The sequence below is a fragment of the Engystomops pustulosus genome, chromosome 1 (assembly GCF_040894005.1).
Source record: "Engystomops pustulosus chromosome 1, aEngPut4.maternal, whole genome shotgun sequence".
NCBI lineage: Eukaryota > Metazoa > Chordata > Amphibia > Anura > Leptodactylidae > Engystomops > Engystomops pustulosus.
This window is the reverse complement of record NC_092411.1, coordinates 3,950,976-3,970,163: the sequence shown is the minus strand read 5'-3', so window position 1 is coordinate 3,970,163 and position 19,188 is coordinate 3,950,976. Positions and strand designations below refer to the sequence as shown.

Genomic DNA, 19,188 nt, shown 5'->3' with positions numbered 1-19,188 from the left:
AGATTTCCTCGATCAGCCGAATGAAAACATCGATATTGTTGACATCAAGTTTTATGCAAACAAATTGGGAAAAGCACTCAACCATTTTAGGTCGGCTTTGAAGGTCGTCTTTAATAAGCTCGAAAGTCCAGATGCCTTCATGGAAACGAAAGATCCTGGGTATCCAGTTCCGGACTATGAGACTCTCCAAAGACTCAACAGTCTTGAAAGTGGCCACTTTAACGATAGCATTCCCACACATTCGAGCATGAGTAACAGCTACAGCTCCAGCTCCAACCTTAAAGAAGACGCCTACTTTGTGCTGAATAGAGTTCCCTCCTTACCCCATGAGCCGTCCATTCCCTCACTCATCCTGTCTCCGGATGTAGACCTTAATGGCCCCCAAGCAATAGTTTCTCCAGGGCAAGAACTGGAAAATGGCGAAATATCGGAGGGAATGAAAGAAGGCAAACCTCTACGACTCGACCAAGTATGTGTGGAGACCATCTACCTAAACAAGTGCATCAACAACTTCAAAAACGTCTTACGGGAGAAGAAGAAGATGCAGCGGAAGCTCCTGAAAGACATTGTTCAAGAAACCTTTTGGGTTTCCGGTGAAGAAACGAATGCAGGTACCAGAATGTGTTGTGTTTTTGTTTTTATATTTGAAGAACTCCATTTTCTTGAGTTTTTTTACATATTTTTGGACATAATATTGTTTTTGTGTTGTAGTGTTCTCCATCATTTTATATAGTAATTCATGTTCTGGTGAGAGGTCAAGAACTTTTAGGGTTTTTTAAAGTTGACGTGTCACACAGTCTGTAGGATCTATGGTGGTGGGACGTCCACCTCAGTTGAGTCTTCATCATCATGGGTGATGATATACTGTGCACTGTGTGGATTCTGCTAATGGTTGAGTGTTGTTTGACTTGTGTGTTTGATTCTTGTGATGGTGTTTGGGTCAAGTATGAAAGGACTCTCCACAGAATTTTTATTTCATTTTTCTTTCATACATGTTGGTGAAAATCTAAAAAAAATCAACTAAGACCAAGGGACCTCTCTCAGTTTTGGAAGTGTTGACCTAACGCTTTTCAGATCCCCTTTCCTGGCCTTAGTTCTTGCAACAATTACATTGGTGCGTGACAATGGCCAATGGTCTCGGCTGGCATGTGCCTTCGATTATCACTCTTGAGGCCGTTGATTGGGTAGGTTGGGGTGCAAGGGGATTTGGGGTATTCTTTTAGCCACCAATGTCGAGTTACCCTGGTACGTTGGTCATTGTTGGGAAGCAAAGCTCCTGCCTGCGCATATACCAGGATGCAACATTCTCTTAGAAGACCTCGATAACCTCATCACTGACCTCTTTGGCAACCAACTCTCCTGCAGTGCCCCCTACAGAGAAAATGAAGCATTACACATCAGTAGCTTGTGAGGGACTGTATGGATGTCCCTCGTAGTAAGAACCTCACTTATAAAAGATGGAGTAGACATGATGACCACTGATCTACAGCACGGGAGAGGAAATTTTTTTTCTCTAGGCTTCTCCATTTATCCTGAATTTTTTAATCTTTTTCTTATTGTGGACTAAATTTTTGTAATAAAAAAGACCCATTTTTCACCTTTTGAGCCAGAAATCCCCCTCATTATAATTGTTATGTGGTCTCTCCTGGCAGTTTCGCAGCTCCCTACTTCCTATTGTAGGGCTCTGAGTGCGTTGTTATGTTTCCTGTAAGTTATTATAATCACTTTGTTCCATAAATGACAGGTTAGCAGCGTTCTATTAGATGTACTTATCGGCCCACGAGTCCTCTGCTGTGACCGGAGTGGAAGCAGTGACTGCGTGTAGGTTCCCTATAGAATCGCCCTCCCCCACAATGACCCGGCCTTGCACCATCGGCCTCTGTGTGTCCTCCCGATGATCTGAAATCTCCTCCTCTTACACCCTGATGAGGTTCGTTTGCAGTGTAATTTCTTTAAATGACCAATTACCTGGAAATAACCGCTCAATGGATGTTTTTTCTTGTTTGGACATAACTTGGCGGCCATTACAGAACATCGCGGCCTGAGAGGAGAAGACGAGGTCCGATTCTTATTCATTCTCTACAATCACAGTCCCTTGGAATGGGGCGTCAGGAAGCCAATGTCCTTCTGCCTTGGCCCCTGCCTTCCCGTTACCACGTCTATAGGACATGCATATAATATATGATGTAATGTGTCGCACTATTCAGAAAAGGCCTGTACTTTTAAAGGGAACCTGCCGCCAGGATATGACATTTTAACCTGATGACAGGTTCCAATAGACTTTGTAATATAGATTACAAAAATGTTTTTGTAGCCCAACTTCAACCTTTCTGTAAGTTATAATGTATATCGAATTTTACCTGGCTCCCTGCCAGCAACCCCCAACAAGTAACTGGGGAATCCTTAGCCTCTCTTCCCCCTCCTTAGCCTCTCTTCCCCCTCCTTAGCCTCTCTTCTCCCTCCTTAGCCTCTCGTCTCCCTCCTTAGCCTCTCTTCTCCCTCCTTAGCCTCTCGTCTCCCTCCTTAGCCTCTCGTCTCCCTCCTTAGCCTCTCTTCCCCCTCCTTACCCTCTCTTCTACCTCCTTAGCCTCTCTTCCCCCTCCTTAGCCTCTCGTCTCCCTCCTTAGCCTCTCGTCTCCCTCCTTAGCCTCTCGTCTCCCTCCTTAGCCTCTCGTCTCCCTCCTTAGCCTCTCGTCTCCCTCCTTAGCCTCTCGTCTCCCTCCTTAGCCTCTCTTCTCCTGTATATAATGATATATGTACAGCCGGTATAACCTGGGGATCTCCTGTATATAGTGATATATGTACAGCCGGTATAACCTGGGGATCTCCTGTATATAATGATATATGTACAGCCGGTATAACCTGGGGATCTCCTGTATATAGTGATATATGTACAGCCGGTATAACCTGGGGATCTCCTGTATATAGTGATATATGTACAGCCGGTATAACCTGGGGATCTCCTGTATATAATGATATATGTACAGCCGGTATAACCTGGGGATCTCCTGTATATAATGATATATGTACAACCGGTATAACCTGGGGATCTCCTGTATATAATGATATATGTACAGCCGGTATAACCTGGGGATCTCCTGTATATAATGATATATGTACAGCCGGTATAACCTGGGGATGTCCTGTATATAATGATATATATGTACAGCCGGTATAACCTGGAGATCTCCTGTATATAATGATATATATGTACAGCCGGTATAACCTGGAGATCTCCTGTATATAATGATATATGTACAGCCGGTATAACCTGGGGATCTCCTGTATATAATGATATATGTACAGCCGGTATAACCTGGGGATCTCCTGTATATAATGATATATGTACAGCCGGTATAACCTGGGGATCTCCTGTATATAATGATATATGTACAGCCGGTATAACCTGGGGATCTCCTGTATATAATGATATATGTACAGCCGGTATAACCTGGGGATCTCCTGTATATAATGATATATGTACAGCCGGTATAACCTGGGGATCTCCTGTATATAATGATATATGTACAGCCGGTATAACCTGGGGATCTCCTGTATATAATGATATATGTACAGATTGTATAACCTGGGGATCTCCTGTATATAATGATATATGTACAGCCGGTATAACCTGGGGATCTCCTGTATATAATGATGTATGTACAGCTGGTATAACCTGTGGATCTCCTGTATATAATGATATATGTACAGCCGCTATAACCTGGGGATCTCCTGTATATAATGATATATGTACAGCCGCTATAACCTGGGGATCTCCTGTATATAATGATATATGTACAGCCGCTATAACCTGGGGATCTCCTGTATATAATGATATATGTACAGCCGCTATAACCTGGGGATCTCCTGTATATAATGATATATGTACAGCTGGTATAACCTGGGGATCTCCTGTATATAATGATATATGTACAGCCGGTATAACCTGGGGATCTCCTGTATATAATGATATATGTACAGCCGGTATAACCTGGGGATCTCCTGTATATAATGATATATGTACAGCCGGTATAACCTGGGGGTCTCCTGTATATAATGATATATGTACAGCCGGTATAACCTGGGGATCTCCTGTATATAATGATATATGTACAGCTGGTATAACCTGGGGATCTCCTGTATATAATGATATATGTACAGCCGGTATAACCTGGGTATATCCTGTATATAGTGATATATGTACAGCCGGTATAACCTGGGGATCTCCTATATATAATGATATATGTACAGCCGGTATAACCTGGGGATCTCCTGTATATAATGATATATGTACAGCCGGTATAACCTGGGGATCTCCTGTATATAATGATATATGTACAGCCGGTATAACCTGGGGATCTCCTGTATATAATGATATATGTACAGCCGGTATAACCTGGGGATCTCCTGTATATAATGATATATGTACAGCCGGTATAACCTGGGGATCTCCTGTATATAATGATATATGTACAGCTGGTATAACCTGGGGATCTCCTGTATATAATGATATATGTACAGCCGGTATAACCTGGGGATCTCCTGTATATAATGATATATGTACAGCCGCTATAACCTGGAGATCTCCTGTATATAGTGATATATGTACAGCTGGTATAACCTGGGGATCTCCTGTATATAATGATATATGTACAGCCGGTATAACCTGGGGATCTCCTGTATATAGTGATATATGTACAGCCGGTATAACCTGGGGATCTCCTGTATATAGTGATATATGTACAGCCGGTATAACCTGGGGATCTCCTGTATATAATGATATATGTACAGCTGGTATAACCTGGGGATCTCCTGTATATACTGCTGCTCTTCTGATATATACCATGCCCTTGTTATATATAATCTTTGCAGTGCTCCCGGTGACGCGGTGTTATTGGCAGGTGCATTGTACCGGCGCCGTCCATTATCGGAGGTTCTGGTTGTGTAGAACAATCCTTCGGCCCCGGATGTTTGTTGGGAACATTGAGTGCTGAGGTTACAATTACCTGCCTGGGGTGGGAGCTGTATTTTGCCGGTGTGGAGTGTAATCTGTTAATCAGCAGGTTATTATTTGCCGGCTGCTCGGTAATAGATGTATTTATAAAGCTTTTCCTTCCTCGTCACTTCACTGAATACGTTCTGATGTCTTGTAATTGCTAATTACTAATCATTTACTTTAAGATTAAGTGGGGGCTGACCTGTTCCACCCCGCAGCCTTCAGCCATCCATCCTCCTCCATGCAGCCGCCGGCCCTCGCCTCTGCGTGTACATGTAATTACTGACCTATTCACAGACTTTCCTCAATGTTTCTGAGAATTAAATGAAGACAAGACTCCTGTATGTATATATTCAGGATAAGAAAATAACAAATTCTCCAAATCAATGTTATTAACAAAAATCCAGCATTTCACAGATATAATTCCAGCCTGTCTCTGATCAGTCCTGGTATATACAATTTGATCTGACCATAAATCTTCTGACTTTAGGGTCGGGAAGACATATAGTTCTCCTGTCTGATGCTGCACTGAGCTACTCTCTGCCTCCAGCCCCCACCCCTGAATTCCAGGATGATCTCACACAGACACACAATTCCTGCAGACAGCAGCTTGTGGAGAGTAATGCTACAAGCTACAGACAGAAAAGGTCTTTATCCGGGGGGGGGGGGGGCACAGCAGATCTAACTGTGTATTTTGTGGCTGAGATGTAGCAGAGATGAGAATGTAATTGTGTGTTATATCCATCTCATTATCTCTCTGATCTGTCTCATCTTTCTATGTGTCAGATACTAGTGAATGGTCAGAAGGTAAATTAAAGTGTAGATAAACCCTGTACCCTGATAATCTAAGCACATTGTCAGCATACAGCATCTCACAGCACAGAGGGATCATTAAGTGTCTGCTTAGAGAGTCTAGATGGGAAAAGTTCCTAGAAGTGGCCTCCGTGTTCTCCTCATTCCTATATTACTTTGTAGCGAATAAGTGCGACTCAATGTATCCGTAATGAGTTGAGATTCTAGACGCCTTCTCAAGGAAAGCCAAGCTGGAAAAAAGTCCTGTATGTAATGGGATCCTTTGCTTATTCCTTAAAGGAACCTGTCATAACTAATCGGGACTCTGTATCGCCCATAATCCTTATGGACTATATTGCAGAAAACACCCACCACTTGTTTTTTAAGTAAAAAACTTAATATAAAACACAAACCAAACATAATATACAATATATACAATATCTTACCTGCTGGTCCAGCCCCATTCACACCTAGCAAAAACAATAACTTACAATACACCTAAATGAATAAACACCAAATACCACAACCCCCACCCAACCGATTGTCACATCCTCAACCAAACCAATAAACAAAGACAAGCCACACCCACAAACATAAATGACCATAAATATGCATAAACCCACCCCACACCCTCTACAGCCCGATCTGTAACCCGCCCCCGAGTGCAGGTCCATAGCACAACTTCCATATAACGCAATACAGTAGTATATGGCAGCAGCAATCAGACTCCCCAGGGTTAAAGTGTCCTTGTGGGGCGGAAAAAGTGTAAAAAAAAAAAAAAAAAGTTTAAAATTATAATAAAAATAAAAACTTTAAAGTTCAAATCACGCCCTTCGCCTACAACTATTCTAAAATAATCCGTAAATATCATAAACATGTTGGGTATGGCTGCTTCCCACAAGGCCAGATCTATCAAAATATACACATTGTTATTAATGGCCGGGAGTTCCGCAACTGAAAATAGCGCCAAATGTCTGAAATGCAACAATGTAGCAAAATTCCATAAAAATTGAATAAAAAGTATTTATAAGTTTGTACCTTCCTCAAAACGGTAAATCAGTAAAAACGTCATCACGTCCCGCAAAAAAGACGCCTCGCACGGCTCCACACACCGGAGTATGAAAACGTTATTGGCGACACAATATGGCAGAATTCTGAGAATCATTTTTGTGCAGTCTAAATATTTTAAAAATGTATTAAAACATAAAACTTGTATATTTTTTATATCTCCGTGATCGCCCCGACCCAACGAATGAAGCGGAGGAGGTGTCATATAGAGCTGTCAATGCAGATCCTACAAGAATATAGGGTCTGTAGGTTTGTTCTTAAGTGGAGTTTGTATGTAAGTCGGAACTGTATATTTTAGAATTGTAACCCCGGACAAAAATTTTTTGGTCTCTGTAACAATTGGATTTAAAAAATGTTGGGTTGTCATAAGAACCAGGATTATCAATAAATCTTCATTACAGACGCCTGTGATAACTGTTACAGCTGATTATTATAGTCTAGGACTAAAGTACAGGAAATTACCAACATCCAGAGGTCCGTTTGTAACTAGGGGTCATATGTACGTCAGGTGTTCTTAAGTAGGGGACCGCCTGTACTCGCCTTGGAATATGAAATACTTACACTAGGAATTACAATTTGTTACATTGAATAAAAGTCCTCAGACAGTTCTGTAAACGGGAAATCTGAAAAAGTTTTGGACCTTGGAAGGTGCGGAGCAAAAAACGGACACACAAATGACAAAAATAAGGCCTGGTGCTTAAGGGGTTAAAGGCTAATGGCACTGGGAGCGGTAACACCTGGGCACCAGTAATGCAGCTCAGATATAGCTGGGACTTGTGGTCCTTGTGTATTGCATTGTGGGTCCTTGGTGCTTGGTTTTTGCATATTTTTGGATGGGTCCTTTATGTTCTCTTTCCTAGTTGTTGTTATTTGTCTCATTTAGCGCGGGGAGCGGAGCCTCCACGTGAGGATCTGCATGTCCCTCGGTGTCTCCGCGCTGTCATTGTTCTGCCGCTGGAGAAATGACACTAATTGGAGGGGGATGGGGGGTCCCTGCGTCGCCCACTCAGTTCACTGTCTCTACCTAATAAGCCCCCGGAACGAGTCTGTTGTGTAGGAACTTGGAGGGTGAAAAGTATTAATTATCTGCTGCCTGACGGATCCGGCAACGAAACGCGTGGTGTCAGCGACAAAGTTTTGTTGTGTGGCGGCATTAATTATGCGTATATTATGTGAGAACACGAATATACGAAAATCTAAGAGACGTTACTCGCGAGGAAGAGGAGAACTGCCCCAGCGCCATCTCCTATGTAATCACCGCTCTGACGCTACTTATACAATGCAGTGCTATGGTCTGTGCAGCTCTGGATGTGACTAGAGTAGTCGACTATGTACCGGAACCTCAACAACGCGACCAAAAGGATCAGTCACGAAATGTAATAATCCCCAATCAATGAGGGTCTGGGGGTCCCAGTGATGATGGGTCAGCGATGTGTGTGGTGGGTGTAGTGCACAGTATACGGGTCAGCGATGTGTGTGGTGCACAGTATACGGGTCAGTGATGTGTGTGTAGTGCACAGTATATGGGTCAGCGATGTGTGTGGTTGGTGTGTAGTGCACAGTATACGGGTCAGTGATGTGTGTGTAGTGCACAGTATACGGGTCAGTGATGTGTGTGTAGTGCACAGTATACGGGTCAGTGATGTGTGTGTAGTGCACAGTATACGGGTCAGTGGTGGGTGTGGTGGGTGTGTAGTGCACAGTATACGGGTCAGTGGTGGGTGTGGTTGGTGTGTAGTGCACAGTATACAGGTCAGTGATGTGTGTGGTGGGTGTGTAGTGCACAGTGTACGGGTTGGTGTGTAGTGCACAGTATACTGGTCAGTGATGTGTGTGGTGGGTGTGTAGTGCACAGTATACGGGTTGGTGTGTAGTGCACAGTATACGGGTCAGTGATGTGTGTGTAGTGCACAGTATACGGGTCAGTGATGTGTGTGTAGTGCACAGTATACGGGTCAGTGGTGGGTGTGGTGTGTGTGTAGTGCACAGTATACGGGTCAGTGGTGGGTGTGGTTGGTGTGTAGTGCACAGTATACAGGTCAGTGATGTGTGTGGTGGGTGTGTAGTGCACAGTATACGGGTTGGTGTGTAGTGCACAGTATACGGGTCAGTGATGTGTGTGTAGTGCACAGTATACGGGTCAGTGGTGGGTGTGGTTGGTGTGTAGTGCACAGTATACAGGTCAGTGATGTGTGTGGTGGGTGTGTAGTGCACAGTGTACGGGTTGGTGTGTAGTGCACAGTATACTGGTCAGTGATGTGTGTGGTGGGTGTGTAGTGCACAGTATACGGGTTGGTGTGTAGTGCACAGTATACGGGTCAGTGATGTGTGTGTAGTGCACAGTATACGGGTCAGTGATGTGTGTGTAGTGCACAGTATACGGGTCAGTGGTGGGTGTGGTGTGTGTGTAGTGCACAGTATACGGGTCAGTGGTGGGTGTGGTTGGTGTGTAGTGCACAGTATACAGGTCAGTGGTGGGTGTGGTTGGTGTGTAGTGCACAGTATACAGGTCAGTGATGTGTGTGGTGGGTGTGTAGTGCACAGTATACAGGTCAGTGATGTGTGTGGTTGGTGTGTAGTGCACAGTATACAGGTCAGTGGTGTATGTGGTTGGTGTGTAGTGCACAGTATACGGGTCAGTGATGTGTGTGGTTGGTGTGTAGTGCACAGTATACAGGTCAGTGGTGGGTGTGGTTGGTGTGTAGTGCACAGTATACGGGTCAGTGATGTGTGTGGTTGGTGTGTAGTGCACAGTATACGGGTCAGTGATGTGTGTGGTTGGTGTGTAGTGCACAGTATACGGGTCAGTGATGTATGTGGTTGGTGTGTAGTGCACAGTATACGGGTCAGTGATGTGTGTGGTTGGTGTGTAGTGCACAGTATACGGGTCAGTGATGTGTGTGGTTGGTGTGTAGTGCACAGTATACGGGTCAGTGATGTATGTGGTTGGTGTGTAGTGCACAGTATACGGGTCAGTGATGTGTGTGGTGGGTGTAGTGCACAGTATACGGGTTGGTGTGTAGTGCACAGTATACGGGTTGGTGTGTAGTGCACAGTATACGGGTTGGTGTGTAGTGCACAGTATACGGGTTGGTGTGTAGTGCACAGTATACGGGTCAGTGATGTGTGTGGTTGGTGTGTAGTGCGCAGTATACGGGTTGGTGTGTAGTGCACAGTATTCGCCGCTCTGATGATCAGTGTATTGGAAGACGTTCACACTATATTAATAGACCGGCGCAGGGTAATGAGCCCCAAATCTACAGAGACTGCAGGGAGATAACCTGCGGCATAAGTATCACACAAGTTCTTGACCCCTCACCGTGTGCATGCGCCCTGCACCCTTGGTGTGTGCCCTGGTGCTCAGCATGGCGACAAGTGATCACCCAGAACATTGCACGTGGTGTTATCTGCTTTAACATCCAATAAGCCTTCAGTATGTCATCTCACCCCTCCCCATCTTGGCGCTGCCTTTGCTATACCACCTCTCCCTCTCACCTCCACCTTCGCTGTACCCCATGTAAGGCCAACTTACATTCTTCACAATCTCAGCGCTGCATTTACTTCACCCCGCCTTGACGCTGCCCCCACTCTACACCGTCTCTGCGCTGCCCCCACTCTACACCGTCTCTGCGCTGCCCCCTCTCTACCCCGTCTTGGCACTGCCCCCACTCTAACCCTTTTTGGCGCCGCCCCCTCTTTACCCCATCTCGGCGCTGCCCCCTCTTTACCCCATCTCGGCACTGCCCCCTCTTTACCCCGTCTCGGCGCTGCCCTCACTCTTCGCCGTCTCGGCGCTGCCCTCACTCTTCGCCGTCTCGGCGCTGACCTCACTCTTCCCCCGTCTCGGCGCTGACCTCACTCTTCCCCCGTCTCGGCGCTGACCTCACTCTTCCCCCGTCTCGGCGCTGACCTCACTCTTCCCCCGTCTCGGCGCTGACCTCACTCTTCCCCCGTCTCGGCGCTGACCTCACTCTTCGCCCGTCTCGGCGCTGACCTCACTCTTCGCCCGTCTCGGCGCTGACCTCACTCTTCGCCGTCTCGGCGCTGACCTCACTCTTCGCCGTCTCGGCGCTGACCTCACTCTTCGCCGTCTCGGTGCTGACCTCACTCTTCGCCGTCTCGGCGCTGCCCTCACTCTTCCCCGTCTCGGCGCTGACCTCACTCTTCCCCGTCTCGGCGCTGCCCTCACCCTATCCTACTCACTCTGTCCTTGGTTGTGTCCTCCTCGGTGTGTCCGTGGGCCGCTCGTGGTCTCTACTAATCTTTCCTTTCTCTCCTGCTCTTTTCTTCCTGCACAGAGGGACATAAAGCTGAATATCAGGTTAATAGTTTTTGATACTTTTTTATGTCCGTAGAGACGCGTTATGGCGGCACCGCAGTCTGTCCTGCAGAGCATCACTCTGTTACCTTGTGTTACACTACACAATTATCCATCAGTGGTCCCTGGTGGACCTTCCTCCGGGTCCTGCAGCTAGAGGGAGTACAGAGCTGCTGTGATGGAATGGAGGGGGGCCTATGGGGGTCCTGGATGGGGTCTTCATTGCCGAGGTCCCAGAACTATGACTATTATCGTTACGTTCGCAGTGCAGTATTTCTGTGTCATCTGGGGCTATAGATCAGTTTGCCAGGAGTTGATACCATTGCTTTCCCCTGGATGAATGAGCCTGATGCTTCGGAGAGGTAGTGTCTGCACAGTGTGTCAGCAGTGTCATATCTGAGGGGTTGTCCTGACTACATGTAAACCAGACAGAAAACCTCCATACTTTACCCTGCAGGTGGGGAGTGTAGTAATTCCTGTACCCGGAGGCTTTGGTAGATGTCACTTGTTCAGATTGTTGCCGGTAACTTTTGGAGTCTGATTTCTTAGTGTGTGACACGTGGTCCGGGGTTTGGTTTAGACTATTTTGCTGCAATGTTTAATTCTCGCTTCTCTTATACTTGATGACAATGCGGAGCGAGAGGAATGATCTTTGTTCTCCAGGGGGTTATATTAGGTTCTGGCCCCATTCATGGAACCGGACCGCATGTTCTGCCTCATGTAGAGGGAGGATTATGGGTATAAGGAGTCTGGACAATGGGACTTACATTGAAATGCGTCAGATTTGGGCACAAACTTCCCTTGCGCCCCCATTATTAAAGGGATTGTCCGACTGAAAGACTAAAGTTATATGTAGGGTCCATGTACTCTACAGACATGAGGGGTGCATGTACAAATGTATGGTCCATGTACCCTACAGACATGAGGGGTGCATGTACAAATGTATGGTCCATGTACTCTACAGACATGAGGGGTGCGTGTGTGCATAGCCTGTCCATGTACTCTACAGACATGAGGGGTGCGTGTGTGCCTAGCCGGTCCATGTACTCTACAGACATGAGGGGTGCGTGTGTGCCTAGCCGGTCCATGTACTCTACAGACATGAGGGGTGCGTGTGTGCCTAGCCGGTCCATGTACTCTACAGACATGAGGGGTGCGTGTGTGCCTAGCCGGTCCATGTACTCTACAGACATGAGGGGTGCGTGTGTGCATAGCCTGTCCATGTACTCTACAGACATGAGGGGTGCGTGTGTGCCTAGCCGGTCCATGTACTCTACAGACATGAGGGGTGCACGTGTGCATAGCCTGTCCATCTTGGTGCTGCCCCCCCTCTACACAGTCTCGGTATACCCTACAGACATGAGGGTGCGTGTGCATAGCCTGTCCATCTTGGTGCTGCCCCCCCTCTACACAGTCTCGGTATACCCTACAGACATGAGGGTGCGTGTGTGCATAGCCTTACCCTACAGACATGAGGGGGCTGTGCACATAGGAGATCCATATGGTCTGGAGACAAATGGTGTGTACTGCATATGTATTATGGAGATATGATGAGTGCATATGTATGGCGATCTATGTGCTGTACACACATGAAAGGTAAGTATCTATAGCCTCCATGTACCCTGGGCACAGGATAGGTGTGTGTCTGGAGAGAGTGCATGTGAGTAGTGCGGTGTAGGTAAGTATCCATAGCTCCATGTACCCTGGAGACAGCTGTTGTGTACATACAGAGAGAGCCTGTGAGTAGTGAGGTAAGTACACTGTGCACTGAGTCTTGTATGTTTCCTGTGTGCACCAGAGACGGGTGATGGCGCTCATGTGTCTGATCTATTATATCTCTATATTTGTGTCACATCTTTGACTCCTTTCTGTTCTCTCCATCAGACACAAGATGACGGGGACCCATCAAAGCCTCCGTGGTTTAAAGGCAGCGGGTAAGTCGTCTCCTCCTCTGTTATTCTGTTTGTGTCCTGCGGCCGCTTCATATTTTCCTCTGATCAGTGGGAATAATTGATTTATTACACAATAGAAAACAGAGGAGACGCTCTGCAGAGCATCGCGCAGCCCGCAGTCCACCCTGTATTAGGGGCGGCCGCAGTGATTGACTTGTTGGAGTGTATGTGAATATTATATATAATCTATATTGTAATAAGAATTATCAGTAAAGCAGAGCAGGAGGCGTCCGCTGCCGTTATTTTTACGCCTCATTTCAGAGAATTTTCTACTTCAAGTCAGAACACAAGGAACAAAAATGATTCTAAGCCGCCACCAATCAATGATATCACATTGTACGGCATAGGAGCTGCATACACTAACATCATACAAGCACCTCTAGGTTATATGGGGACACAAGACCCCTTATGTAAGCAGTGTTATCTGTACCCACACATTACATGTAGACAGATAAGCAGCACCATCTATACCCCCACATTACATATAGACAGGTAAGCAGCATGATCTGTGCCCCCACATTACATATAGACAGGTAAGCAGCACTATCTATGCCCCACATTACATATAGAGAGGTAAGCAGCACTATCTGTCCCCCACATTACATATAGACAGGGATGCAGCACTCTCTGTGCCCGCACATTACATATAAATAGGTAAGCAGCACCATCTGTACCCCCACATTACATATAGACAGATAAGCAGCACTATCTGTGCCCCCGCATTACATATAGACAGGTAAGCAGCACTATCTGTGCCCCCACATTACATATAGACAGGTAAGCAGCACTATCTGTGCCCCCACATTACATATAGACAGGTAAGCAGCACTATCTGTGCCCCCACGCTACATATAGACAGGTAAGTAGCGCTATCTGTGCCCCCACACTACATATAGACAGGTAAGCTGCAGTATCTGTGCCCCCACATTACATATAGACAGGTAAGCAGCACCATCTGTACCCCTACATTACATATAGACAGATAAGCAGCACTATCTGTGCCCCCACATTACATATAGACGGGTAAGCAGCACTATCTGTGCCCCCACATTACATATAGACAGGTAAGCAGCACTATCTGTGCCCCCACATTACATATAGACCGGTAAGCAGCACTATCTATGCCCCACATTACATATAGAGAGGTAAGCAGCACTATCTGTCCCCCACATTACATATAGACAGGGATGCAGCACTCTCTGTGCCCGCACATTACATATAGATAGGTAAGCAGCACCATCTGTACCCCCACATTACATATAGACAGATAAGCAGCACTATCTGTGCCCCCGCATTACATATAGACAGGGATGCAGCACTATCTGTGCCCCCACATTACATATAGACAGGTAAGCAGCACTATCTGTGCCCCGACATTACATATAGATAGGTAAGCAGCACCATCTGTACCCCCACATTACATATTGACAGATAAGCAGCACTATCTGTGCCCCCGCATTACATATAGACAGGTAAGCAGCACTATCTGTGCCCCCGCATTACATATAGACAGGTAAGCAGCACTATCTGTGCCCTCGCATTACATATAGACAGATAAGCAGCACTATCTGTGCCCCCCGGATTACATATAGACAGGTAAGCAGCACTATCTGTGCCCCCACATTACATATAGAAAAGTAAGCAGCACTATCTGTGCCCCCACATTACATATAGACAGGGATGCAGCACTATCTGTGCCCCCACATTACATATAGACAGGTAAGCAGCACCATCTGTACCCCCACATTACATATAGACAGATAAGCAGCACTATCTGTGCCCCACATTACATATAGAGAGGTAAGCAGCACTATCTGTGCCCCCACATTACATATAGACAGATAAGCAGCACTATCTGTGCCCCCACATTACATATAGAAAAGTAAGCAGCACTATCTGTGCCCCCACATTACATATAGACAGGGATGCAGCACTATCTGTGCCCCCACATTACATATAGACAGGTAAGCAGCACCATCTGTACCCCCACATTACATATAGACAGGTAAGCAGCACTATCTGTGCCCCCACATTACATATAGACAGATAAGCAGCACTATCTGTGCCCTCGCATTACATATAGACAGATAAGCAGCACTATCTGTGCCCCCCGGATTACATATAGACAGGTAAGCAGCACTATCTGTGCCCCACATTACATATAGACAGATAAGCAGCACTATTTGTGCCCCACATTACATATAGACAGATAAGCAGCACTATCTGTGCCCCACATTACATATAGACAGATAAGCAGCACTATCTGTGCCCCTCATTGCGGCTGCTCCTCCTCTGGTGCATGAGCTGCATCTATAACTCGTTCTATATAGTTATGAGCTTATTACTCATCGTAGTTTCTTACCTTTTCTTATAATTGTATAAATCCCCGGCATATGTCTATAATGGAGAGTGCATTACTGTATAGGGTCTATAGGATCGCCCTGACCCCTCCATGCAGCCATGTCAGCAGCTATTACCTATTGTCTGAGCTAAACGCTTGCGCTGAGTACCTGTAGATAAGGAGCCGTCTGCTGTGACCTGATGTATTGTGTGTGTGACCTGATATCCGGGCAGTGATTCCCGGGCTTCTCTCTCTCTGTATTTGATCGCTCTGGCTCCATGTCTTCCTGCAGGCCTGCCGGGGGCTTGTACGGGATTGACAGCATGCCGGACCTCCGCAAGAAGAAGCCCATTCCTCTGGTCAGCGACCTGGTAAGTCTGACAGGCGCCTCGCTAAATACATGGGAAGAGAGACCGGTCATAGTCTATGGAGGTGAAGCCCAACTCTCTGTATAGTACAGAATCCTCGGAATCGGATCTGGGAGGTTCCTTTAGTGCAAATCCAAGCAGAACCGTCAGCTCTTGTATCACGTGTTTTAGGAATTCCTACTGATATAACCATTTGAAAATGAAATGTAGACTGAGTGATCAATTTCCAAGAGGAATAACAGAGGACGAGCACAGCACAGAGTCTAAAGACAGTCCAATATGGAATCTCAATGTCACATTTATATATAATATAGATCTATAGATCCGCATTGTGGTGTTCTGTGTTTCCTCTTGCCGATGGGTGAATAAATCAACAACTGGACGTTACATATAGTTACATGTTACATGTATCCCTATACGGAGGGGCGAGTCCTTAGAGTCTGCATGGATTGGATAGGAACGCCCCTCTCCATCTATTCTGGTAACGCCCAGTTGTCTTTGTATTCATTCATTTCTGGTAGAATAATAGAAGAGATTTATGAAATCTTAAAATTATAGGGAATGCAAATATTTACCAAACCAGAGGTGTCAGGAGAGCAATGGGGACCCCATCCTATACACGTATACACACATATACTTCAAGGGGGTTTCCTGCTTCCAGTCGATGAGAGCCGAGTTGTAATGACACAGCTCAGCCACTGAACTGAGAACGGTGCTGATCTCTGTGCTGATTGATTGGAGTGGGGTGACCTCTTCCATTATGATATCGAGGGCCCAGCCTATTGGCAGCTCATCAACAAGTAGGACAATCGTTCTCTATGATCTGGCAAAAACAGGCAATTGTGTCAGACAATCAGACGTAGAAAACTTACCCATATCAGCAGCAGATATTCCTGTTCTTGTAAATGAGCGTGGATTTGGTTTATTAACTCGGGTCACCTACTGTAGTATTTAAAGGGATTGTCCACTTATGGTTAGCAGTGCCCTCTGCTGTTCGGTAGATTATAACAATGTCCTGCTGCTGGGAGTCCCAGTGACCCCACAGTATATCGGCCCAGTTCTCAGTACTACACATAGACACCCGAGTTCTCCCGATGACTTTGTGTATGAATTAACCTTTTGCAATTCTTTTATACGCTGCTGTCCCTCCTATCCTCCAGGCCATGGTAAGTAGCTTCTCTCCAGAGTAGGCGGCCGCCTCGGACCCCCTGCATTAGTAGCCTTAAGCCTCCCTCTCCTCCCCGTAATGTGACTTATTAGAAATTCTTTGTTTTGCTGGCAGCTTTCCCTACATCACTGACTTAATGGACTCTGATAGACGCGAGATTTCCTCTAATGGATCGTTTATTCTCTATCACGGGCAGCGCCGCGCTGGATGCAGCTGGCAAGACTCTTAAAGGAAATCTTTCATCAGAATCCATCACGACATAGCAGGGACATTACTCATAAATCCAGGCACCGGGACTGTGGTATCTTCTCATCTTTATCTAAAATCAACTTTTAGAATTATGCTAATGAGCCTGAAGGACTCTGGGGGCTTTACCAGAGCCCCTGTGCGATGTGGCTTCACATGCTTTTACAAGGTCTAACCATAACCTCCTGGTCCCACAGCACTTCCCTCCTAGTCCCACAGCACTTCTCTCCCCACACAGTGGGAGGGGGAAGTGCTCTTGCACAGTGTAATAGCCTGTGAAGCTGTAGTGCGGAGGGGCTCTGGTAAGCCTTTCTAGCTTATTACCATAATATAATAGTAGATTTTAGAAGGAAAGAGGCCACGGATAACAATTATAAGAAGATACCACAGTCCCGGTGCCTGGATCTAGGAGTAATGTCTATGGTGTAACAGGAGGGATATTGATGGCAGATTTCCTTTAAAGTATTGAACGTCCCGCTGTGGGTTCAGCGTTCCGTTTCTACCGTCCGAACAGCCGATCCAGCAAATGAACGCCCCCTAGAGAACACCCCCTGGCCAATCATAGCCATGGCTAATAACCAGGGCCGTCAAATTGATGGATTGGCTGTTTGGCCGCCACCCAACAGACTTCCTAAAGGTTAAATCTTGGATCCATAACGCAAAACATTGATGTCATTGAACTTTTAATGACTTCCACTTTGGCCCATTTGCACCACTTACAGAAGTGAATAGTGGAAGTTCAGACGCAGGTGTGAACGGGGCCTTGGAGGGATTTTGCATTTTTGTGTTAAATCGGTGCAGGAAGAGGTGACACATAACCCGAGCAGAGGTCACAGGTCAACTCATAGAGAGGGACAATCTGTTACCTTTGCTTTATTTTTTGGGGGGGGGGAAGTAGATTTTTTTTTTTTTTTCAGGAAACTTTGAGATTGACCTTCCCCTGAGCATATTGTTAGGGTGCCACGGGTGCCTATGGCCACGTCCTCCAATGGATACTTACCTGACATTATGGTGACCGGTCAGCAGGAAGGGCATGAGCTCTGCCCAGTATAGAGCTCCAGGTCCTGGTCCTACACTCCAGGTCCATTACACTCAGTGATGGACGCTGAATGGCGGGGTCCTCTTACACGAAGCCCCTGACCCCATTCAGTAGCATCTGCCATCCTTCCATACATGCCAGGGTCTTCTCCGGATCATGGCCGGCCCTGGGCATGTATGTCGTCCCCACTATAGTTTTTACCTCCCTATAAAGTTTCCTTTAGTTTGTTTCCCATAGAATTTCTTTCTTTTGATGCTTCATTTATGATTTGCTATTGTAATAACTTTAGACACAGCGCAGGATCCGGGCAAAGATCTGCAGGTGGGAAGAATATAAGACCCCAGACCACGAGACCCCCTAGTCTTCATCTCTCCTCACATGGTGCAGCTGGGGATGTGACCCCCTGCAGATCACTGCTCTGGATCCTCCATGGTCTCCATATAAATCTGGGCTCTTACTTTGCCAGACGAACAAGGAAAGTCACTTGTAATCCAGATCTCGTTTCTCATCGCCTCTTCTTCTTCTTCTCCTCGCAGTCCCTGGTCCAGTCCAGGAAAGCCGGGATCACCTCCGCCATGGCCACCAGAACCTCACTCAAGGATGAAGACCTGGTAAGTATGAAGCTGCTGCAGGATATTTGAAAGAACAATATCTAAGGACATAACACAATCCTCCAGCTGCTGCAGAACCTCACTATTCCCCATCATTGTATATGGATGCTCCAGAACCTCAGATACTTCAGGACCCGGTGCCCCCTGATAGTCTGAGTAATTCAGGGTTATGTAAGTCCCTATGTGGAGGATTCTTGTACCATATGTGAGATTCTGTAGAAGATTCTGCGTCTCCGTAGCATCTGGCTGATAGTTTAGTGTTTCTTCATAGAAAAGCTCAGAATAATCA

The 19,188-nt window shown here is 46.2% G+C and overlaps 1 protein-coding gene across 9 annotated transcripts in view; it reads left to right on the top strand.

The window, feature by feature from the left end:
- Positions 1 to 19,188, top strand: part of UNC13B (unc-13 homolog B) — a 295,618-nt gene that overhangs the window by 172,874 nt on the left and 103,556 nt on the right. For all 9 annotated transcript variants that reach the window (XM_072132773.1, XM_072132775.1, XM_072132774.1 and 6 more), the window contains 3 exons: positions 13,059 to 13,108; positions 15,760 to 15,838; positions 18,825 to 18,899. In XM_072132773.1, coding sequence (XP_071988874.1) covers positions 13,059 to 13,108; positions 15,760 to 15,838; positions 18,825 to 18,899 — 204 coding nt within the window. The remainder of the gene's footprint in view (positions 1 to 13,058; positions 13,109 to 15,759; positions 15,839 to 18,824; positions 18,900 to 19,188) is intronic.